The sequence below is a fragment of the Rhyacophila brunnea genome, unplaced genomic scaffold, assembly GCF_057557595.1.
Source record: "Rhyacophila brunnea isolate RB1 unplaced genomic scaffold, BYU_Rbru_1.0 scaffold_7, whole genome shotgun sequence".
Lineage (NCBI taxonomy): Eukaryota > Metazoa > Arthropoda > Insecta > Trichoptera > Rhyacophilidae > Rhyacophila > Rhyacophila brunnea.
Window position 1 is genome coordinate 5,411,084 of NW_028233339.1, and position 25,279 is coordinate 5,436,362.

Below are 25,279 nucleotides of genomic sequence, written 5' to 3' on the forward strand. Positions count from 1 at the left end.
CCATGGTGTACCTAAGCGGTAAAATTAAGGTGTATTTTTAGCGATTTTTTGTATTTTTAATATGTACATCATCCATTTGAATTATGGAATTGTCAAGTATTGGCACACAGTTAAAATTTGCATCGTACAATCAAATATTTTAATTATGAATAATTATTGAAGTAAAATAGCGGCGCAGGCGACTTTTTTTCTATTAGAGCAAATTTGTGGTCTGTGCTTATCTCACTCATCTGGTCGACTCGCCACGTCGGGCCCTTCCTGAGCCCGGGCCTTCAGGCCAGAGCCCTGTCAGCCCCCCCTTTGTGGGGGCCATGGTCCATGGTCAGGCCTGAATCCCTCACTTTGTGTGCGCGTCTGGCTAGGAACACTACACTCCGTTTTTATAGGAGATGAAAATTCCTTTTCAATATTAATTTCTTCATATCATTTTTATTGTAGGTATGTAGGTACGTATTATTATCTATATATATATATGATTAATGAAATAACATAATAGTACGTTAATCATTGTTAAATTCTGTTTTTTATGAGTAGTACAATATAATATTATGTTGTTGAAATTTATATAAAAATAGTTTCAAAGTACGGGCCCCACTATACGTCTTGTCAAAGCCAAGGTGTTAAATAACACTTATTTATTTATCTTTATAATATGTATTCACGTATTACATTTACGAAAATATTCATACAAGTATGTATGCCTAACAAATATTCATCCGCATGACCAGAAGTTTTCAAAGTGTGAGCCTCGGTAACTGTTATCATCAGGCGCCAACAGATTTTGGTCGTAGTAGGCATATTGTTGTTCCCTTATCGCAGACATTACATACATATGGAGCCGAAATGGTATATGCCTTCACTTCCTTTCTACTGAGCGGCCAATCACAAATCGAAATCTTTGATATAATAGTAGCATTGTAAAAAGCATATTTGTTGCCCAATTTCCATTTAACAGTACGTCAACAGAAATGAAGAGAGCATGTTTGGACAGTATTGAGTTGAGAGTTATAAGCAAAATGTATCGATTTGGAACGTCCTGATTCCATTACCTCCATGAAGTGAGGGTTCAGCAGTGGCTGTAAAAACTACCATTTTATATTAACACAAAAATCATCGGTAAATTTGGGTATGTAGGTATAGGTAAATAGAGAAGTAGGGACACCATGCGCGATTCGCAGGTGTATTAGTATACTTAGCAGGAAATAGGTACAAATGCAACAATGGATCGCTTTTGCCATACCCATGGTGCAACTGTAGAATGATTAACCTATATGTATAACTATAGCTAGTTTAATTTATAAATTTTAAAAAACTGCGGTGAATAGAAAGAGCGACCATTCCCAATTTGTTTTAGAGCGCATTGAAACGAAAAATGTTGACGAGTGTGATATTCAACGTTGTTTTTAAATCTACCGGTTAGCATTAAGTACCTACCAAAAACGGGAAAAACAATTATAACGTGAACATTATATTGAGTTAAGTACAATAATATACTTACAGGAAATGTGTCGTTTTAATGTGACCAGTGACATTTATTAAAAGTTTAGCTATTTTTTAGAATTGAAGCCCTTCTGTGGGACACTTCTTGCGGTAGATAATATCGTGGCATATTCTAGCAGTCATCCACGTAGGTACGCTAAATTTAAATTCCCGACGTTATACCTATAGCGGCTATAACATATCCGTAGAATTTTTTTAAATAATATAGTGAAGCCTTTTGTTTATTTAGTGAAGGCATTTATATAAAACACAATTTTCTGTTTACATAAACAATAATAAGTGCTTTGTTAGCTTTTTAAACTTTAATCCAGCCAAAGTAAACGCATATAAATGGTCTCAAGCCCAATCTTTTGCCTCCCTTTTCCTTTCGCATACACATAATGGTATATATGTCATATGGAGGACGTACCTACTGACGCATACAAATCTACTACATCGTATACTTCTGACAGAATATATATTTAAAGTTTGAATGAATAGTACCCACCTATCTAATAATCTAATGAGTTTTTGTTTCTCATGTAGTGTGTAATTCGGTATTTATATTATTAAGAAATGTAAGAGGTCGTCAATCATTCGCGTGACATAATCAGCTGTTCCATTTTCCATTGTCTTGTCAGGTGTATTTATCTATTTACAATTTCACACGCATCACCGCATAAAATGCTTTTTTTTTAATACATACATACCTACATTATACAAACAATTAAAAAAATAACTTTGATATTATTATCATTCCAGCAATTCGCAACAACTTCATAGCTATGTTTCACTAAACCCACACTGTGTATCATTTTTTTTTCTTTTTTTCGCTCCAGGAGGAAAGCTTGGACATTATGGGGCAGTATAAACCAGAAATATTCTGCTAAAAGGTAATTTATGTGCTTGATTATTGTTTGTTATGTTTTTATCACCATGTTTTTGTTATGCATCCATCACCCATCAATCATTAATTAGATTATACCTACCTATTACCTATTATTATAATATATTTTTTAAATAAAATATTGTATGTAGTGTTTTTATGCTTTCGCTTACATTGTGAAGTTGTGTTTCTTCGTATTTTAATATTATTGGGATTGTTTTAATAATATGTTTTGTCATGATCGTTTTTTTAGTAATTTACAATCTTTTGATTGCTTATTTTCTATAAACATCCCCATTTAAAAAACACAGTTTGTTAATTAAGACGCAACCCTTAGATAACGATATAATAAATTATATATGTATATGTGTTATGACGTCGTTCTGTTATTATCAATGGTTTGTCTAAGATTCTTGTGATACATTTGAATTGTAACACTTGTCATAGTTCCTTGTTTATGGTCATTAGCGTTGTATTTATTATGGCTTTTAGTGATAATGATAACATTGATAACATTGATAACAATAGATCATAATTATTGTTTCAATGTTTATGTTTCAAATTTGGAATGTTAACCGTATTTTATTGTTAAATTTGGTAGGCAATTTTGTTCTTTAATGGAAATTGTTATGTAGTTTATTTACTCATTATTTCAATACTTGTGATAATTAGTCAGGGAATTTTGATTAGCAATAATATGTATCTATATATTATTGAGTAATTAATTATTATTGATTTTTGATAGGTACGTAGCTATGTAGTTGGCTACTTTCTATTCCCACATAAGTACTATTTTAGATTGAATACGTATTCTTTTGATTATACTTTTAAACCACGATTTCACCCGCCTTTATTAATTCCTTGTTAGTAAGTGGTCAATAATAGATTTCAGTAGCACGAATTAAACTCATTATATCTGGCGTTATTTATTTTTACCAGCTATTAGGTAGGTACCTACATTATATATTATGAATTTGTATTTAAATTTATATTATATTAGGGAATTTATTCATATCAATCTCGCCATGGCATCCCGTCACTTATTTTTTATACCAAATACTTATATCGTGCTCGGCTCGTGAATTCGTCGATTTTAATATGATTTCGTTTTGGTCACAGATGGCGGCCGTAGGGCTGGGGCGTCGCGAGCCGTGCGTGGTGTGCAGCCAGCCCGTCTTCCTGGCGCAGCGGCTGCTCGTGGAGCGCCGCCTCTACCACCGCACCTGCTTCACGTGCGCCCGCTGCGGCACCCAGCTCAGCCTCGCGGGCTGCTACCAGACCGAGACCGACGGACAGTTCTGCTGCGAGACCTGCCCCGACGAGGACCAGTACCACGACAGCGACGACACCGCCTCCCTCAAGAGCGCACCCGTCTCCATCGAAACCGTGCGGCACAAATTCGAAACGGACGAAGAGGATCCGAAGCGGAGCGTCTACAACAGGACCGTCAGCGATGAAGAGAAAACGCGCACCATCAACAAATACAATGACGCGTTGATCGCTGAAAATTGCGCATATGACGAAAGCCGCAAAGAACTTTCGGCAAAGTCCAACTCGTCTTCGAAAGCTCTTTCCGGATTCTTAAACAGTCAGTTCGATAATGACAGCGACGACGAGGACGTCGTCCCGGCTCTGCCGAAGAGTCTTCCTCCGGCGATACCGTCGCCGACCGAGCGTCCTCCGGATCTGTCAGATATCGAACGAATCGACGATCCCGTCGGTCCGATAAACGTTTCGCCCGCCGCAATCGGAGAGAACCTCGTCGTCGTGAGTCAGCCTTCGATGCGCGATAGTGGTCTGTCCGTTTCCGTTCGCGCGGCATTTATTCCCGTGACTAGTGCAAGTGACGCTGATCGTTTAGTTAGTGATTTTAGTGTAAGCCGAGAACATATCGGGCACTCCCTGCCCGAAAACGAATTACCAGACATTCGTGCGAGTGTGAAAAGTGAAAAAATTGTGTCTCCGTTCGATGAAGAAGTCGAAATGAAGTGCGACGTCTCCCCTCACCCGGAAGACGATAAGGTCGAGTCGCAAGATGTAAATAATAAAAAATCTCATGTTAACCAGCTCGATACTGCCAGTGATCTTAAGAAGGATAACGAAAGCGATTTGAGCAGAAACGTTGAAGGGAATGCTGAAATTGATGATGCAATTGCCAAAGATAATCAGAGAAAGAGATCTGATGCTTTTCACGATCGTACCCTGAAAGTCCGCGAGAAAACGTCTCCGGAATCTTCGGACCGATCGTTGGTCAAGATGAGAATGAAAGTTTTCGAATTGGCGAGCCCGGAATCTGAATCCAGGCTCGGCAGAGTGAGCTCACAAAGGAGTAATTTAGATTTAAGTAAAGATAGATTTAGCAATAAGGATGATGTAACTAGAGTAAGTTATTCGGAACCCGTCGCTGAAGCCGTACCGCTGGTCAAAATTGATGTACCGGAAATGGTGACGACGGCTGATAAAAGTAATTCCAAAGCAAGCGATGAATCTAATTCTCAAATTTCTGATGTGCCTTGTGATGATGCGATGCCTTATATTAGTAGCACAATAATCCCTCCAGCACAAGAAAATAGTCCTGCACACGATGCAAGTGTCAATCTTGAAGTTATAGTCAGTGAAAATGATAAAAATGTGGAAGTCACACTTCCCGCTGAATGTGAAATTTTAGAAGTTAAAGTAGATGATCTTCCTAGTGATCAAAATAAACATATTGAATTTACGAGTCCAATGCAAGACGATAACTTGTCAAATGAAGAAAATACTGCAGGAAATTTAATAGTAAAGAACTCTGAAAACGCAATGTCAGAAGAAACTTCTAAAGACATTGTCTCTCAAAAAGAAGATACGTTTGAGGACAAATCTAATGCTATAATCCTTGAGACAGACTCAATTACTACTGCCGAGGAAAAAAAAGATGATATTCCTTCACCAATTATCAAAGATGAGAGTAATGACAAAAATTTGGATGATGCAGTAATAATAACAGATGACAGCGATATGACAAAATCTTTGAATGAAAGTAACGAGTCACCAATGGTGGACTCGTCTTTAGACAAATTTAAAAGTTCACAAGTGGAATTATATCCTGAAGATCTCAACCCCTTCGGCGATGATGAGGACGAAGAGGAACCATTGGAAAAGGTAGTTTTTCATAAAGCTTTTATTATCTTGGTTCCAGGTGAAGAATTGGTTGATCTGAATGAATGTCAACAGGTTTATTACTATGTGGATATGTCTTGTAACACTATTCCTGACATTTAAATGAAATCATTTTAAAAATTAATCTATCGACTGAGGAAATTGAATTTAAATCCTAATTGATTCTAATCAATTCTAGTACTCTAGTACTCCTTAAGATTCAATTTAAATGACCGGGATTCACCTTTTGGTGTCTTCAGGGTTTATAATATAACCTGTGGTGTGGTATGTAGTACAAAATTCTTATTAATTAGAATTGAAGTCATTGTATTATTATTGTGACTAATTTTAGATCCTGGAGTAATGTGAGTTCTTATTGTTTTCATTTGCCATTCCTTTATACAGCAATGAATATTTGTGTCGCTAGATTTCAAAATTAGCCAAGTCCATAATATATGAATAGGAGAAAAACAGCTTTTTGTTTTCTCAAATATACAGTCACAAGGGTGAAAGTTTATATTATTTCGAGTATAGAATATTTAAAATTAATAAATTCCACATTTTGATAATGCAGAAATGTTAGAAACCAGTAGTTCTTCAGCAATTCACAAAAAAGTCAAAAATACCTAAAGGTGGACTTGGCCGATTTTGAAATGTAGCGACACATTTATAGTCAACTTGATTTAGCACAACTAGGGAATCCAATCCCGAGCCAAAATCTGATCCCGCGATTTCGGGATTACAATTTGACAATCCCGGGATTGGTATTTTTTTCCATTGTTAATATAAAATTTTTATATTTACAAATAACATTGATAAAATCGGTCAAAAATAAATCTAGTATTATAGTATTTATACTATTTAAGACATTTATTGTAAATATTGTATACGTTCAATCTTGGAAATACATAAGTTTAATGGAGTAAATAATATTGTAATATAAATAATAATGTGAATTTAATATGAGATTGCTGTTTCTGATAGTAAAGACATAATGAATGGATTAGCGAGATTTAAAATAGTAAAGCAAATAATCATGGCATGCTTATGGCCTTTCCGCATCATAAATCTAATTAGTCAGCCTAATATGAAACTGCCGTAAAACGTATGATATCATGGTAAAATTACTTTGTTTAAAGTTTGTTTTTTTGCAATCTTTCTCATTTTTAATAATCCATGTGAAAAAATAAAATGAATCAGCAACCTACACATGGGTATAAATCAAACTTCATTCAAACTCAGTTTATTTCTAATGTAGTTATTTTTTATTAAAAGTATTTTTTCTGTTTTATTTTCGCTTTTATTTTATTTTCCATAAAAATTGATAAAAAAACCAATTTATCAATTCCGGGATTCATAAGTATCGGAAATAGCTCGGGATCCCGGGATTGGAATCCCTAAGCGCAACAATGCTATTATGCATTTTAATTACATTCCCAAATGTTTTAATGGAGATAATTTGTCTTGACAAATTTGCTGTTTTTGATTAATCCAGTTCATCTCTTGGGTTCAGAATTTCAATTCCCGTTTACTATATTTTTCGATGCATATCTACATCATAGATGGATTCAATATTAAACATTTTTTACTGATAGTATTCAATTTGTTTAGAGTAACATCCAACCGAAGGCTCCTCAAAGGCGACCGATAACGCCAAACAACCGTGAATCGTTAATGAGAGGAATCCACTCGGATATTGTGGTGGAGAGCACTCCCCCCAAGAAGGTGAGCACGAACCCATTCGGCAGCAGCAGCGATGATGAGGATGCCGTGAAGGAAAATGTCTCCATCAAGAAAAAAAGTGGAGAGAAACCGCCGCGACCTCCGCCTCCTTCTATCCTCATCAATGCTATCAAATCAAAAGCTGACACGTAAGCTTCCTTGGTTATTTAATAACATTAATTGTAATGCGATTTTTATATTGTGGTTGGCACATCATAGCATATATCTGAATCCTTTAAAACTAAATACAGAGATGAGGTGTTGACCACAATATAGAAGTTGCTTTGAACTTGGCCGAAGCTTATTTTACAACAGTAGCTATACTATTTATTATATTTTTAGTTGTCAGCTATTTCAGATCTATTGCTATTTCTATTTATTATTATGGCCATCATTATAAGCCGAGGTTGATCCGCTCCTGGCTGCTGCTGAAGGCCTCCCCTAGTTTAATCATAAAGGGTGTTTAGACAGTCATAGCCCCCTCGTTTTGAGATGCCAGAGCTTCAGGTTTTACCTTTTTTTATTAGCCACATGCGGCGCGGGCTGTACTATAACTAAGACACACACCATTTGTATTGCCTGGGGATGCCGCTTGGAGGCTAGAGATATGATAATATGTTGACTGTCTTATCAAATAATAGCGACATAACATTTTATACATATTGGCATTAGTATAAGTACTTCATTGAAGCCATAGCCAACCTTTTGTGTCCCATAATCAAATAAATAATTATTGTAGATACTGTCATAGTTGGTTTATCATTTTTCATTTCATGTATCTACAATTTATGAATGGGAAGATGTCCTGTACGAGTGCACTTGGATGGCGCTCGGTCCAAGTGTACTTGGATCGTTTTTGGACCGTGTCAACACGGCTTTTATGTTATAATATTATTGTGTGATAATAAAATGAATATTAGTCATATACTGAATATATTATATTATTAAATGTTATTTCACCACAGTTTTGTGGCAAAAAAACTATTAGAAAAATAGTGGTTTTCAAATGAGGATTTCTTTGAAATAAATTGTAGAATGAAACATTCTCATATTTGATAAACATATCGCTTATAATAAATCTTTTCTCTAGGCATATTGGATTTTAATATTTTTTTATGTTATTTCAGTTCGGATTCAAAACGTCTAATTCCAGCTCCGTCCATCAACTTGAATCCATTTTGGTCAGAAGGTGATGACGATAATTCTGATGAAGAAGCAAATAAACAGATGCCTGTTCCTACACCCAGACAAAGGTATGATAAAAGAAAGAAAAATTCAACAATATCTTATGACTGCATTTCAGGCGGTCTAATATCAAAAACCCATAAATCACACGTCTGGGAACCTAATTATTTAAAATGATATAAATAATATGTCCAAATTTATTTTCATATAGGTATTTATTGCAAAAAGGGGGTTATCATAATCGGTAATAGAAATGGACATATTGTTCTTATTTCATTTAAACATCATTTACCTTTAATATTGAATTGTGGAGTTATTGGATTTTGTAATCAGACACCTCATTAAATTTAATGTGTTAGTATTATAGTATTTATCTTAGGAAGGTATGTCCCCGGGTTAGTTTCGGAGTGTAAGGGGGAAAGATAATATCGTGTGAGTGAGGTGAATTGATCTATAAAGATGATCATGTATTTTGTAAAATACATTTATTAATCTAACCTGTTGTCAGGCATTGTAGCTCGGCGACAAAGCAGCAATGGATTGATTTCAATTGAAACAGATATTAACATACCTATACCCTCTCGCTCTAGTATGTTCGTCCGAATTTGTAAACAGGTTGTCTGAATCTCCAACACCAGTTAAGGCTTAATTACATTGGCAGACGCACAGACCCAACCCGATCCAACGATCCACGCCGACCGTCGTGGCTAACGTTTTTACGCTATTTGCAATTACACACAACGATTCAATCGCGTTGGTCCTTGTTTTTGATTGGTTTAAAATAAACATAGTGTTGCTATTATTAAAAATATTGGTTGACCGAAAACTATTTCTTCGTTAGATTGGTGGCTACACTGAACAGTTTTCCTGGGCAATTTTACGTCAAAACTCACCTGTCAGACCTATCGGGCGCGTGCTCGGATAGATTTGGTTCCACGCTTGAATCGTGACGACGGGAAATAGAATTTATCCCACTTTACTCACGATCGCTCCGGATCCTTGAAAACCATAGAGAATAGAATTTGAGCTTTATAGTCGATCGTTCTGAAGATGGGTGTAATGCATGAAACAACTGTCAACATAATAACTTTGATATCGTAGAATTAACGAAACAAACTTGTTTCAAACCATTATAATTTTTTTCCACTTACATCAAATTTAGTAAACTGTAACGTCTTCAATCCAATTATAATTACAATGGATCGACGTGATTAACGTATAGATCTCGCCTATTTCTATATTATGTTTAGCATTAAAAAGAATGTATTTTTTTAATTTCTATTAGCCCCATTTTCACTCAATATTTATTTATAAATTATTTTCATTAATCAGGAAACGCCGAAAAAATAACCTTATGTTATTGCAACATGATCAAAATCAAGAAAAAGCGTAAGTATTTTCGTATTTATTCATGGCTTAAGAGATTTCAAATAAAAAATCTTGCGTAGAATTTGTGTCTGACTCATAATTTAAATTACGTGTGTGATACTATTAGCAAACTCCGACAATAATAATATGATGCATGGATTTGTCTATTTTTTATAACAATCATTAGTTTCACATAACCATAGACAATGCTTACAAAGAGATGTGTCCAAAGACACTGCTGCCCTGCTATTGTTTTCAACATATTGTTTCTTAATGGGAATGGGAACAAAAAGAAGTGTTACATGTTTTTTCTTGTATTATATAATGTCTTAAGTTGTCTTGCGATTAATTTATTTTCAAGAAAATCTTATTCAACTTTCGATTTCACTCGGTACTACAGGCCAATTTATATCATATTAGTAAAATTACACTGTTAATTGTTGTTTTTATTTAATAAAACGCAATTTTTTTGTAGTACTTATTCCACTTTTAATCAATAGATTAGGACCGGTTTCGTCCGCCTCAGAGGGACATTTTACACTGTTAATGATATTATCAGTAGAAATTATACGCTGATTAAGGTTTCATGCAAACTTCTATAATCAATGTTATTAATTCATTAATCTCAATAAGGACCGAACTGTTATATGACCAGAATACTTAAGAAAGAAGTCGTTCTACTGTGTGGTGTACGCTGTACAGCATCCTCTTCTTGATAAAATAAATTTTAAAATTTTACAAGGGCCGCCCACACTCTATTCCCGTGCTTTACAAAATTACCCATTACTATACCGGAGGTTTATGTGTATTTAATATTCAATAGAAATTTAAATATGGCCATTCACGGTAACTTGTCATGAATGACAAACCCATAGGTATTAAAGTTATTGCAATGTGTATTGAATACTTAATCTTATTAACGGTTTTTCCAAACAGTAATATTTTTACATACAGGATGATTGGCGCTTGAATGGACAAACTTTAACAGGATTTATTTTTGAATAAAAATATATTAAAATTTGATTTTTCTATTTGTTTCATCGTCATCAGTCTGGATCTATTCACTGCTGTATGAATGCTTCTCCAAGCTGATTCCGTTGTGGGTAGATTAATATTGCCAGTTATTCTTTGAAGTCAAGTCACGTCGCAGTTTCTTAAATATTGTAGGTATATTTCAGTGAAAAAACATGCACTTTTTCTACTTCATATTTTAACTATTTCTAAAATCATTAGGAAAACATCTGAGTAATGATGATTAAGAGATATTAAAATCAATATGCATATGCCAACACCGCCATTACCAATTTAAAATACTGTCTTATCATGCGATTAGTATGTATGTTAAAGCACTTTGACATCACAAGAGGAAACAGAATTTATTAGTACAGTGAGTTTTGTAGTAATATGACTTTTACTAATTGAGTCTTACCTAATCAATCTATTGCAGGGTTTCCCAAACTATGTTCCGCCGAACCTGAATAGGTGTTCCGCGACCATTTGGAAAGGTTTTATACACTGCTACACATTTAAAGATTTTCTACTGAGTAGAAGTAAAACTAAAATAATTAACTTCATATTGAAAGGCGAGTGATGATCAATCTCCACTGATGTTTATGACGTCAAGTATCTAGATAGGTCATGGCTCCCACAAGGGTGGGGGGGGGGGGCTGACAGGCCTCGAGCCCGGGGGCCTGTGCTTACGGGGGGCCCGCCGTGAGAGATTGTCCAGCCAAGTGAGATAAACACATATTACAAACATGCAATAATAGTAAAAAAATGTTGCCTGCGGCGCTGTTTCACTTCAAGCATACTAACATTTAATAATATGTGGTTTTGCCATACTTACAATTTTTAATTATTGTCGATATGTCCATAATTGTGCATATCAACATAAAAGTGGATGATTAGAAATACAAAAAATCGCTAAAAATATCCTTAATTTTACCTCGAACACCATTTGGAATATGCAACTGTAGATTGTCACATTGCCTTTAACCTTAGCGATAAGTAAGGGGGCCGCCAATGATTCTAGCCTGGGGGCCCGCTTCGGGATGTGTGGGCCATGATCTAGATACAGACGGAGGACCATCTTTTGTCACACTGTGCGCATGAAAAAGATGGGGTATATTGTTTTTAACTGACCGGCTGACAAGTCTTGTCAGTTTAACGACAGTTGACAAAATTGGCAGAACAGTTAGCTGCGCTAATAAATAATCTACAAAATAAACTAAGTGTTCCGTTAAAATTTCCGGGTTTGCGAAGTGTTCCATTGCAGAAAAAGTTTGGGAAACCGTGATCTAATGAATGCACCTGTATACAAAGAAATCATTCATAACCAAAATCAACATTAATTTATAGTCTACAATACACTAAATAATTTTAATTAAGAATACTATTTTAAACAAATTAAATATATATTGATAATATCACAGCAGTATTCATGATAACTTGTAATTGCTATACTATAACCATACAAGAACCAGTCAGCCTGTGTATAAATGCAATCATGTCTATGGCCAAAGACTGATTAGTGATTACACTGTTTACCTGCACAAGTTACACATTACTGTCTCTCATATTCCCCCCATGAATATTTTGTCGGCGGACATATTGATTAGTCCTCGTTGATTGTTCATTCAGTAACTTGTACACATCATTGTGTGATAAGCCTGATAACAGCATGGTGTTTAGACAGGTCCTATCGAGTGACGGATCGACATGTTTTATTTTCACAATCATTTGGTGTTTCACTGTAGTAAAATTAAATACTTGCATTAATGCTGAGTTCCGTCGCTTTGAATTTTTTTGTTTTCCTTCCTCTCTTGATTGTTTCAACCGTGGTGAAATTTTTATATAAGTGCTATTCGCTCGGAAATGGTATATTATACTCCACACTGACGCACATCTTTAGGTATTATCTAGTATTTATTAATTATATTGTAACATCTTTTCCATTGTTTAGAGTGTTTAGACCTATACCTTGCATGTTCTGTCTCTGAGCCCTTTAAGATTGATATAGTTGTGTTGAGTGAGTTGTATGTAGTGAGTTGTATGTAGTGTGCCCTAACATTTCTCATACATAACAACCGCGGAACGAGAGTTAAAGATCACATACTGTGATCATTTGGCTAAAGCACTTTGTATCAATTTTATTGTTATATTATCATGGTATTTAATTGCTTATTATAAACATGTTAATTAGCAAAAAAATATAGTGCTTTTGTGATAATGTGAATATTGTCTTGTAAGTGCAATATGACGAATAAACTATTTTTGAAAATGTTAAATGAGACGAGTCACCTTATGGCTATGCGGGTTTGACTGATTCTGAAATTTTGATATCTCAACTAGTACATCTTTTCATTTATAAAAGAATGCGGCAAAAATGTATTTTAAAAACAATGGCTATTCTGCAATATTGCACCTATAGTGGCGCCAACTGTACTACAATTATAAATTACCATACTACAATACTGTGAAATAGTTAAAATCTTAGTTGTACCATAATTTTACACCAAATATGTTAAAAATGTTCCGTGTACTAGTGTTTTCAGCAATACTATTATCATTATAGGAAAAGATTGAATTATGTTTTCACTGAAATTGAGACGTAAATGTTAACAATGCTAAAATTCGTGTTCTACCTTGGCAGGCTCGCCGATGGACAGAATCCGAGTCCCATGCCCCGATACACCATCGGTGTCGGACCGCCTCCGCCTTTCCACAGCTCCACTTCTTCTCTGGCCAGCACCATCTCCCGCAGGAAGAAAGCGCCTGCGCCGAAGCCCCCATCGGCCGGTCCGCCTATTGCCGCACCTCGGAAAATCAGCGATGCCGAATCTGTGGACGACCTGCAAGACACTTCACTTTCATCCAGACTCTCCACTCCTAACAGTAGTATGGTGGGTATATTATGTTTTCATCTAATTCATGAACTCTATTGTTTATTTTGCTATAATTTTGAAATGAATTGTTGATGTTTTGTTTACATTCAATTATACAACCTCTGAAAATTTGATGAATAAACAAATATATATTTTTAAAAACATAATATTTACATAAACCTATTATCTAACTTTCGCAAGAATCATATATTGTTTATACATAATTTAAAAACACTTCAGAGAAATGTACAATTGTCAGGAATAATCTTTTTGATAAAATATGATACGCAGCGGGATTTGAACCCGCACCCCCTGGGATTCGCGTCCATGTGATCTAACCAACTAAGCTATGTGTGCCCTATCTAATTGTGATTAAATTAAGTAGTTGTTTTTACAATTCTTACTGAAGCGCTTTCTAAAAATTGCATTATTGTTTGGCAGTCGGCTCTTGTATTTTAAATCAAAGATTTTGTCTAGTGGTTGTCTATTATTTCTCTTAGGTGTTTTCAAATTATGTATGTTATATTCTTAAATCTTATGAATTATTCATTGAATAAAATAAATAGTTTATTATATTAGCGGCTTAAGCGTCGGGTTATAATGTCATGGGTCCCAGGTTCGAATCCTGGGTCTGGCAAGTGCACATATTCTTTTTCAATTTATGTTTGTGTCAGAGTATGGACCTAATAGGTTCAACAAGTGGTTTAATATCCATTTCTCATAAAAACCAAAATCTACAGTATACAAAAAAAAAATGATATGAAAACGAGTGTCTCGAAAACTAGACAAATTTTTGTATTTCACTCATGTACCCCCTCCTCCCCTTAAGGTGCAAGTAAGTCAAACCTGTAAATGGCTCCGTACAACTCTAAAACTTCATTGGTTGAATGCAATTACATAGTTTACTTATTGTATTTTGCTCCTCCCAGCTAGTTAAATTTCTAGTATCCATCTACTATCTTTTTCTCTAATTTTATACAAATGAATGAACAATGTTGTTAATCATCTCTTGTCAATTTTCAGTCCCACATATCACCACAAGTCTCTCCCAGAAGCCGAAAGCGTCGCCCGGCACCGCTCCCCCCGGCTGCCTGTTCCACTCTCCTCGACTCTCCCTCCCTGGACAGCAGCCTCAACTTTTCGGGACCGCGCTCTCTCCAGCTTCCGCCGACCGCTCAGCCGTCGCCCATCATTCGGGGCGAGATCTCCAGGTCTTCGGTCGGCCTTTCTGGCTCCAAGAGAGTCATCCCAGTTGATGATTTTATTGATGATCATCTTGATGATACACTATCGAGCGAGTGGGACGGTGATAAATCGAGCAAAGATGAAAAAAGCAACAATCGGTTGAGCACTGGAAGTGACGGTAGGTTAATTAAATGTTGTGATAAAATATTATCAATTTTTATACGATGCCAGTAATAGATATTAGAGACTGTCTGTCAGAAGGAAGTAAACGATTCATAACCGAAGATAATAGTTGCATCTTAATAGGTATACTACAGACAACTGCATACTTGATCGGTATAAATACTTGCGCAATGTTTTTGCACAAGTATACAAGATAAGCCATATAGCCTCCACATGGCAGAAATATACGTGAATGGTGCCAGTCTATTATTGAATAGTGCCATCAAAAAAGCAACAAGCAAATGCGTAATTGGTTCAGACTTGCGCAATTCTTTGCTACAGACATTCACTTATATATACACAAGTATCAGTAGCGAGGGTGGAGATGGTGCACATTGAACTTTTGTTAGTCATAGGTATAATGAACTAAGCCGGCTCTCACATCAAAACTCGTCTCGTCTGAAACGTGTCGAATACATCAATGTGATGTCATCGTTATTCACAAAACACACGTTGGAAAAATGGAGCTCCGCAGATTGGTCGAATGCAACTGTTTTCATTTGAAAATACATCTGCTGTTGCAATCGATAAGTTGCATGCTTCTCGGACTCTGAGTCGAAGACACCAGGTCGCATACAAACTCCTACGAATTGGTCATTCCTATACTGGCCCATTGATCGCCGCATTCAAATGTCTATACATTTCGAAGGCTATGCGCGACTGTCACTAGTTAGATGTGAGCGGTCTTCACAAGCAACACTGGATCGCCGTTCTCGGAAGGTTTGATTTATGGCTGTGCGGCACACGAGGCAAGTTTAGGTGTGAGAGCCGACTAAAGACTACAAGTTACAGATGGTGTCGGTTAGTTTTTAAAAATCAATCCCTGCCTAAACCACCAAACCATAATAGTTTTGGTATACTTTGGGAGAAATGACAAAATTGTGCACACTTTTTCGTTCATACTTTTTGTTTTCGTTGGATTAAGAATACATATTACACGTCATATTGCTTGTTTATTTTTTTTTTAAATTCATTAAGCCCTGCCTGAATCAAACTATAATAGATAAAAAATATTATTCTATCTATAGTGTATCCAAAGTTTTGTATGATTTAATTGCCTAATTTTAGATATTTTATGACAAGTATATTTTGACTATTATCTATTATGGCTTGGTTTCCCACCACCCTTTGCCATATAGAAATTCATACATTTTCGCGTTGATTGTTTAAAGTCAAAAGACTTGTGCAATATAATATAATACATACATTTCTATATACCGCTCAGGAATCTATGCAGTTATGTTTGTAACTGGCATTAGTGTTGGTAACTAAGTTTCTTATTGAACCCGATTGTTTAATAAACATATTTACACCCTGAGCAATTATTTATTTTGTTTTTTTGACCATAACAAATATGAAAGAGGAAATGGATTTAATTAATAGGTCAGAAGCAAATGGGTTGATTATAGATGTTTTGCAGGTGTTACATCCCCCTACTCGAACAAAAGCACCTCAGGTCAATGGAAACGCCGCAAGGGGCCGGCGCCCGCCGTTCCTCTGCTTCAGAGGCGTGCTGCCGGCCCGCCGTTGGCCCCCGCCGCCCTGCGCAGGGAACTTCAACTCTTGGAAGCTCAGCAGAGAGGACTCGAGAAACAAGGAGTCCGACTGGAGGAAATCATTAGGGAAAAGTGTGAAGGGGGTGACGTGCCTGAAGGAACTATACCCGAACCGGATCCTGAAACTGATGAGCTGGTCATGCAGCTCTTCGAGTTGGTCAATGAAAAAAATGAGCTCTTTAGAAGACAAGCGGAACTTATGTACATGTAAGTATTTATTAGATATTATGTTTTTGGTCAGATTGACAAAAATAATTGTTGTCAAATTGATCCTATGAACGATTGGGAGGTATGAAGAATCATGAATTGTGAGAGGTTGCAATGACACTTATACCGAAATAGCTAGACTATTTCCAACATTAAGCCGGATACATAAATGTTGAAGATAATTCTCAAGACATTGTGAATGTCTCAACTTTGCTACTAGAGGTCAGTATCGTGAGAAAACCATTGTAGAAAAGATACTGTCAAAGGTGGTGATTCTACTTGAATGCGTACATTCAAATAGCAGAGATTTTACGTGTGTGATTGTATAAATAAAATCACTTCAAAATATGGATTCCAACAGTAGGAAGTATCATTAGAGAAGAACCCGATATAATTGACAGCAGCCGACTGGGGTGGGGGATGATAAATAAATGCTCCCTCACCTTTACGTTGGTACATCTCTATGTCCCTTCACATAATTATGTAATTTAGGCCAGAATGTAGAATTCATACTAAGTATATCTTTTGATCAATATTTGATAAAGGTTTTCTTTGCAGTCGCCGTCAGCAGAGGTTGGAAGAAGAGTATGCGGATCTGGAGCACCAGATCCGGTGTCTGATGGCCCGGCCCGAACTCAACAAGACCGACTCAGACAAAGCGAGGGAGGAGCAGCTCATCCAGAGACTGGTAGAGGTGGTAGAGAGGAGGAACGAGGTGGTCACTAGCCTCGAGATGGACCGAATCAGGGAAAGAGAGGAAGATAAGTCCATCAGAGAAAGAATGGCATCACACCGAGGTAAGATGACCCGCGAAAACATCATGAATTTTATTTCTTATTGACATGATAGTAGGAAATTGTAATACACAGACTAATCTATGGACTCACTCACCCACGGGTAGCTGAGTTTTTGTGGTTGCTAATGGTGTCATGACTGAAATAGCGGTCACCTAAAAAATCAATAGCTGGAATTTAATTTAATTAAGACTATCATAAAATGGATTCTTGATTATAAAATATCTTTAAATATATTTCTATCTATATAAATATAGATCATTTATCATGCCAAAAGGCGTAACCCAGATCACTAAAAATATTCACAGGGAATACTGCGATGGTTTAGTGCGCAGATATTGTATGTCCAGTTTTTGTCGAAATTGAGTTAACATACACTAAATGTTCGTCTGCATCATATCTTTAAGCTGTAAAAATATTGTACGTCCAAATAGGATATTTTAGAAGATACTGTATCATTCAAATACACAATATGCCCATTTCTCATGCATCTCAAATTTTAAACTTCGATTTTCTCAAAACATATTAAACTGGACATACAATATCTGTGCATTAAACCATCGAATTAGTATTAATTAGAATTTAAATTAAAATTTCATCAAATACCCTCTGTCGATAGTATTAGTTTATAATTTATTTTATTTCAAAGCAGTAAAGATCATTTCTTTCATTTAATTTTTCAGCAAAACTGGATGAAACAAATTCACCGATGGATACCCCGAAGAAAAAAGAAAAGAAGAAAGATAAAAAGAAATGGATGAAACGGGACAAGGCGAAAAAGACGGATGTGGATGTAAAGAATGATAGCAGTGATGTGAACGATGCTGATTCCCTCAAGAAGGAGAAGAAATTGAAGAAATGGTTCCACAAAACGTGAACTCCCGAGACTGACGGAAAAAGCCATTAAAATTAAGTCAAAATAACTTCAATGTTGACCATATTTATTGGATTCGTCCACATCAACGCACATTTTTTACTAGTTTAAATAATGACTCATTTGTTGTAAATCTACTGCTGGCAGAATACATTGAAATAAAAAATTAATTGATCATATTATTATTGTAGTAAAGAATTGAACGTTACTATATGTATAAAAATAACATATCACACCACTAATTTCATACATATATAAATTATTGTTGCAACATAAACTCATGAGCTTATTGAAAATACATATAGGCCATAATATTATTAAATTTGTGAAAAATATTTTGTGACAAACGTCTAGTATAGTGAAATATTTATTGAAAGAATTCTCAGCTAATTAGAAAATAATTTTTTCATCGCCTTATCTAAAATAAATATTTAGTTATGAAGTGATTTTCAAAATAAACCTATGTTGTCGGATTCGGTCGTTTTACTTGAATGAGTATTTTATTATATCTTGAAAAACCATTTTATTTCTATGGTTAAAATATAATTATTTTAATGTAAAATGAAATGAGTTTTTTGATGTAATGTTTTCATTAGCATTCATGGAAGTCGCTTTTTGTTCTTTGTTCAAAACAAATTTAGGGTAACAGTCTTATATGTAATAAATATACTTTCATTATCTGAATTAATTTGGGTTGTAAACGAGCATTTCAAAAATAACATTGTTACATATAAAATTAGGTTACATCTTATCTGAAACAAATTTAAAAAAAAAAAACACATTAGTTCATCAATCACATTTTTATAGACTGACTATTCGTTTTATTGATTTAATGATATTCATGAGACAAGGGTATAAAAAAAATTGATCTTTCTGAAGTAGGAATGAACAAAAGTCATTATAATAATATTACACATACATAATATTATTATGTATTTAATGTATAAAAATGTGAAGATTGAATGGTTTTTAAAAGACTCATTTTATTTGAGAATGTTGATCATTTTGTAACATCAAATAAAGATTTTAATATTATTTATTGTGATCACTATAAGGCATAATAATAATAATCATCATTGACATATATTTTTCTTCAAGTTCCGGTATCCTACACAAGTTAAAGTCAATGACATGAAAATAATTGTTATTATAATAAATACTATGTAAGGCATTCTTCATATCCCAAGGTGTTTCATTAGATACCAACAAATCTGTATTTTATTGTAATCTCTTTCGTACTGTTTATTTAATAAGTTGTATGTATTATTATAAGTTGTGCGAGTTATAATTTTATGAAAGTTAAATAAAAAGGATCTCGGCGGAGTATGTTGTAGGATGAATTTATTACTGATGAATTCGTCATTTAGAATGTATAGTTATACCAAGGCACAAGAGTATCATCATCGTTCACGATATTTAAGTTATTTTTAATCTTTGTGTTGAGGAAAAAGCTTACTGGACTGAAGCCTTATACAAAATTTGCAGGTTTTTCCTTTCAAAAGCACATTGAAAAAACATTATACTTTCTGAATCTTGAATCTAATGTTAGTATTATTTTGTTCATATATTATACATAGTAAAATAAACAGTTTATTGACGAAAAGTGCTTATTATTTTTTATTAATTGATATACAAATAATTGAATAAATGAATTATCAATCAAGAGAATTAAATATCAAAGAAATTGAAGAAAACAGATAAGACCTCAAAGCAATACAACTAAAGAGATGTCTGTACCCAATGATCAATCATTGATCACCTCTAAACCGGCTGGTGTTATGTAGAAAAGGAAGCAATCTACATTCAACTCAAACTGATTAAATGAGTTTTAATTGATTTAAGTTTTTTACTATTCCGTTTGAGTCGTTTCTTGCGAACTGGGCATTGCCTTCCGGTATCTTCAGATACAATTGGACTTAGTTATGCAGAAAGTAGCCAGTCCACAAAAAATAAAAAAATGAGATATGATATAGATCAGATGAAGGTTTCTCTACGTTCTGCTGAAAATAGCCAAGCCGCAAAAAAATTATTCTTCAAATAAAATACTATTTACAATACATTTTTAATATTATGTTGTTGCTAAAGTGCCACTATCTCAGCTCGACATTATTGTGGACTGTCTACATTCTGCATAACTACGTTCAATTAATGCATACTGACGACGAATACAGTTAATTCTTGCTTACACAATAAAAAAAGGCAAAAACCTACTCACTATTAATGTATTCAGCAAGTAAGTGCATTAAATTATCATTGCTCGTAAACAACACAACTAGGTAGGTACTTAATGTGTTTTTAATAAAATTAGCTAATGCGAAATGTCAATAAATATACTTACTTACTAAATAAACATCGTTATGGTATACCTAATCAGTATCTGTATGCATCAACTACTGCGACACCAAAACGTCAGGTTTTAAGAAGTTGTACCTAGTAATTAGTTAAACATACAAAGAAATTATAGTTATAATAGGATCGCAAAAATGACTCAAATCGAATAGAACAAAATTTAAATCAATTAGAATTCAAATTTCACAAAGTACCCTCAGTTGATAGTATGTATTAATTTTTGAGATAATGAGATTTAAAGTTAGGAACACAATGTGATTTGGATACCTACTCAACATGTTTTTGTTGTGAACGTGTTAAATGTCACTAGGTATATATAAATAAATTGAAATTGAAGACTGGTACTAATTTTTGGAAATTTGGTGCATCTATTTAGAAAGAGCTATTCTTTATCCTCTGTGACCTTGGACCTGATCAAATATCATGGCGTTTTCCAGGTTGCAAATCTTCCTTACCATAAATTAGAGGTTCCGGCACAGTCAATCCGAGAAGTCAGCCCTGCCCTGAATTCATTGATGATGGTCATAGGTCAGAAGGTAGTATCTGTAGTTATATATGCAGGCCAGTATTTATATTGTAAAAAGATTCTCCATTGGCCCTGCACCCTGCATCGCCACCGGTAATATTAATAGTATTATCAATGAAAAAAGTTGGAGGTGTAGATTATTGAGAGATTGTATATTATTTAAAATTGAATATTTTTTATGATTAGAATATCCTGTATTTCTGGAATAAAACTTACATTACAGAATTTCCATTTGGTTTTGAATTGAGACATCTTTCTAATCTTTGGTCAACCAACAACTCTTAGATTGAGGATTTTCTCCCATTTATATCTATATTTCTGTTATCTTTTAGCTTGTTTAAGTATTCGTGGGAGGTTAGTTTTTCTACCTACCTACTTGAAGTTTTGATATTAACAATACTTGGACTGGCAATAGGAACTTGCATAGTATTATTAGTACCTATATGGGTACTTGCCTAGAAAGATTTGTGTAGAGAACACAATTAATTATTCAATTTCTTTAAACTACAATGTATCTAGCTTAAATAATACGATCATGTTCGGTGTGTACGCAGTTATTGAAGAGCTAACTGCTGCGTAAAAAGAATTTTCAAAAAATGGTAGGTTAATAATTATTCATATTGCTTTGAACTGCTTTGATTATTTCTAATTGAAAATTTGCAGTATTTTCAGTGTAATTACTACTATGATAAAATTAATAACTTACTTTAAAATAGTGTAATTAAAATAATATTTAATATTATTATGTACTATACGGTTGGCAGCACTGCTCTGACGGGCTTATATTTTATTTTTAAGTTTTTCCTAGATGGATGACAGGTCGCTTTGCACTGCGCATGCGCAAGTTCGCTTAGTTTTCAGTAGAGGGCGCTGATGGATGACAGATTGTTTTGCACGAGTCCGTATCGTGTATGATTGCAGCGACTATAATCCGCTAGCCTTTTTAACAAGCACCCATCTTTTACCAAGAACCAGCTTTATAATTCCCTGTGTAATATAGATATCATGTAAGTATTGATAATTGATGATTTTTATAAGTTGGCACACCCACGTTGGCTGCGCGGCTTAAGCATTGGACTATTACGGCATGGGTCCCAGGTTCTAATCCTGGGTCTGGCAAGTACTCATACTGTTTTTCAATTTGTGTGTGAGTCAGGGTATGGACCTAATAGGTTGAGCAAGTGGCTGACATCCATTTCTCTTAAAAACAAAATCTGTTAATGCAAACCTCTACTCTGTGGAGGCCCATATGATCCTATTAGGATCGGACATGGTCGGAATGAATGAATAAGTAATATTATGCAGAGCGTTGAAGCCGACCCTTTTTTGAGTTTCTCCGCTCCGGGTTAAAATTTCTTTAAAAATTAATAAATGTAAAAAATCTTAACACCACTGCACATTTATGTACTGAAATATGACTATATTCTAAAACATTAGAGCGAGAGGTTTAAAAGATTACAATTTTATGGAATTTATGCAGTCATCAAATGTTTAAAATAAATATAAAGGATAATAAGGCTTCAAAATTATATAAATAGATTATCTACAACGGTTAAGGTATGTCTAGGATCATGCTTTGAAAATAGAAAAAAAGCTCCATTTTGACCCACGCTGAGCACGTCCGCCCTACAGCGACATTATAATCAATTTGAGGTAGATAGACAGTAAATTAGCGAAAATGTATGGTGACGGATATAAAACGCGATTTAAAAATGATATTATCTGTGATTGTGTCGAGTTTTATCAGATTGTGCCGGATTCAAATTGAAGTTAATTCGAGACTCTAAAAAATGAATTGAAATAGTTTAAAAATCAACAAAATGGTATTTAAAAAAAAAAAATTGGTGCGTTTTCCAAAATCTCTTAAGATTAATGTTTTATCTATGAAATATTATTATTATAATAACTTCCTGCAACTCATAATGCAGGGAATTAAGAAGGAAGCAGAAGCGTAGATAGATAAAGATTGTCATGACTACGCAACCTCCGTGTGTTTCAACGTCTAAGGCGTTGGGTAGGTATCTAATACGACTGGCTCAAGATAGGGAGTGTACCTACTGCAAGTTGGTCACCAACCTTCAATAGAAGACTGCATCAAAATAAGAAGATTGTATATGTACCTAATGTATCATAAATAATTGTATTATGTACCTACCACAGAAAAGAAAAATAAATAGAACTCTGATCCAAGGTCCTGCAAACGCTGCAAATTGAAGCAGGATTTTAGAAGTGTGCGTTAATAGGGTGGGCGGACAAAAAATGACCTTCACAGCGCACACAGAGCCGCATCATTGATGTCTACTTTTTATTAGAAATATTTCATACGAAACAATATAATATTATAAATACATATTACTAATATTGGTGTTTTAACGCGTTTTTTAAATTAACATACTTTTCACACACAGTTAGGAATATACTTTATAGAAATTGAAAAAAGGATATTAATTGTATTTTGTAGTAAGTATATTTCTATGTTTGTACATTGTACAGAATAATTATGAAAAATATTAAATATAATTATTAAAACCTCATCAAACTTATACGTGACATAATATATAAGATTAAGTAATAACAAGATAAGTATATAAATATTTACATACAAAGGTAATCCTAAATAGGCATAACATTATAATTATAATTATATATTAACAGAAAATATCATTATATAACATATAAATCAAATATCAAGTTTTTTGACTATTCTGTCGCATGTATAATGGAAGATCTCTCTAAACATGGCATCATCACTTCCCTTCCGAATAAATATGGGTAGGTACAAAAAGAAATTTTAAATAATTGCTTACTTGATGACAACACGGTATCTAAATACACTACATTAACGGAGAGCAAAAATTAATAACTGAAACATTTAATGACTTGATTTTATTTTTTTTATTTTATAATTAAAATGAATATTGACAGTAAATAAATGCACATTTACCTATGCATATTGCATATGCAACAATAAATCATTATGATAAACGAAAACAGTTATCCCTAATTGATTATTATAAATATTGTCTAATATTCCCTGTCTGAAATGCGGCCCTGTTATTCAAACAAAATACACGCATTATATGCATTACAGTGGTGTGCGTCGCACTCGTCAATAACGTTTAACATTGTTTGTGCGTGAACGTCAAATGCCATGCAGAAAATAAATTTTAATGCATGTTACGATATTGACATAAATATTCAAAATAACAATAAAAATATGCTTACTTGTGAAATGTAGTTGCACTATTTGTTTTATTTTTCATATTTGTATCATTACCACAACTTTTTACTGAGCAGATTGCTATTTTCAATTTTAAATGAACATAAAACCGACAGTAGTTGTCAGGGCAACGCACAAGTTTAGAATAACGTTTTATTAACACGCGTTTAATGTTATCCTTACCCGAGATCGGTTGCCTGCGTAGCCTTACCAGTTGGGTATTTCAGTTCCCATTATTTCTGAGTTCCCTGGTACCTACCTACTTACGTAATAAAATGTTGCATATTTTTTTTGAGTATGAAAATTATCTCGGTGAAATTTACCTAAATATCCTGAATGATTTCTATTTTTTTTTGTTTTTGTGGAGGGTCCGGACCCAAACCCCCCCCCCCCCTTGTGTGCACCCCCGAAGATCAATATACATCAGTAATGTTATTTATTTGTTTTATATTTAATATATTATCATTTATTATTGATATGTCTCATCATTACTGACCTCCATTGCTTTTATGAGTATCTACCTAATGATAATTTAATAATGTTGAATGCATTAACAGTGAGTATATACAATCTACGTAAATTCTGACCACTTCCAACTTTCCAATACTTTCACATTTTCTACTTAGGTACCTACCAGTGGCTAAGGCTCCATACTAAGCGATTATTTAAAGCTTACCTTCTATT

General features: G+C 34.3%; 1 protein-coding gene across 5 annotated transcripts in view; it reads left to right on the forward strand.

The window, feature by feature from the left end:
• Window positions 1-20,103, forward strand: part of MICAL-like (protein) — a 342,544-nt gene extending 322,441 nt beyond the window's left edge. For 3 of the 5 annotated variants that reach the window (XM_085957918.1, XM_085957917.1, XM_085957919.1), the window contains 8 exons: window positions 3,485-5,506; window positions 7,115-7,374; window positions 8,353-8,478; window positions 13,431-13,680; window positions 14,686-15,025; window positions 16,490-16,832; window positions 17,391-17,629; window positions 18,310-20,103. In XM_085957918.1, coding sequence (XP_085814044.1) covers window positions 3,485-5,506; window positions 7,115-7,374; window positions 8,353-8,478; window positions 13,431-13,680; window positions 14,686-15,025; window positions 16,490-16,832; window positions 17,391-17,629; window positions 18,310-18,503 — 3,774 coding nt within the window. In that variant the 3' untranslated portion in view covers window positions 18,504-20,103. Of the gene's footprint in view, window positions 1-2,318; window positions 2,373-3,484; window positions 5,507-7,114; window positions 7,375-8,352; window positions 8,479-13,430; window positions 13,681-14,685; window positions 15,026-16,489; window positions 16,833-17,390; window positions 17,630-18,309 lie in introns of all 5 variants that reach the window. The other 2 variants (XM_085957920.1, XM_085957921.1) reach the window with 1 other exon arrangement.
• Window positions 20,104-25,279: the final 5,176 nt, after the last annotated feature.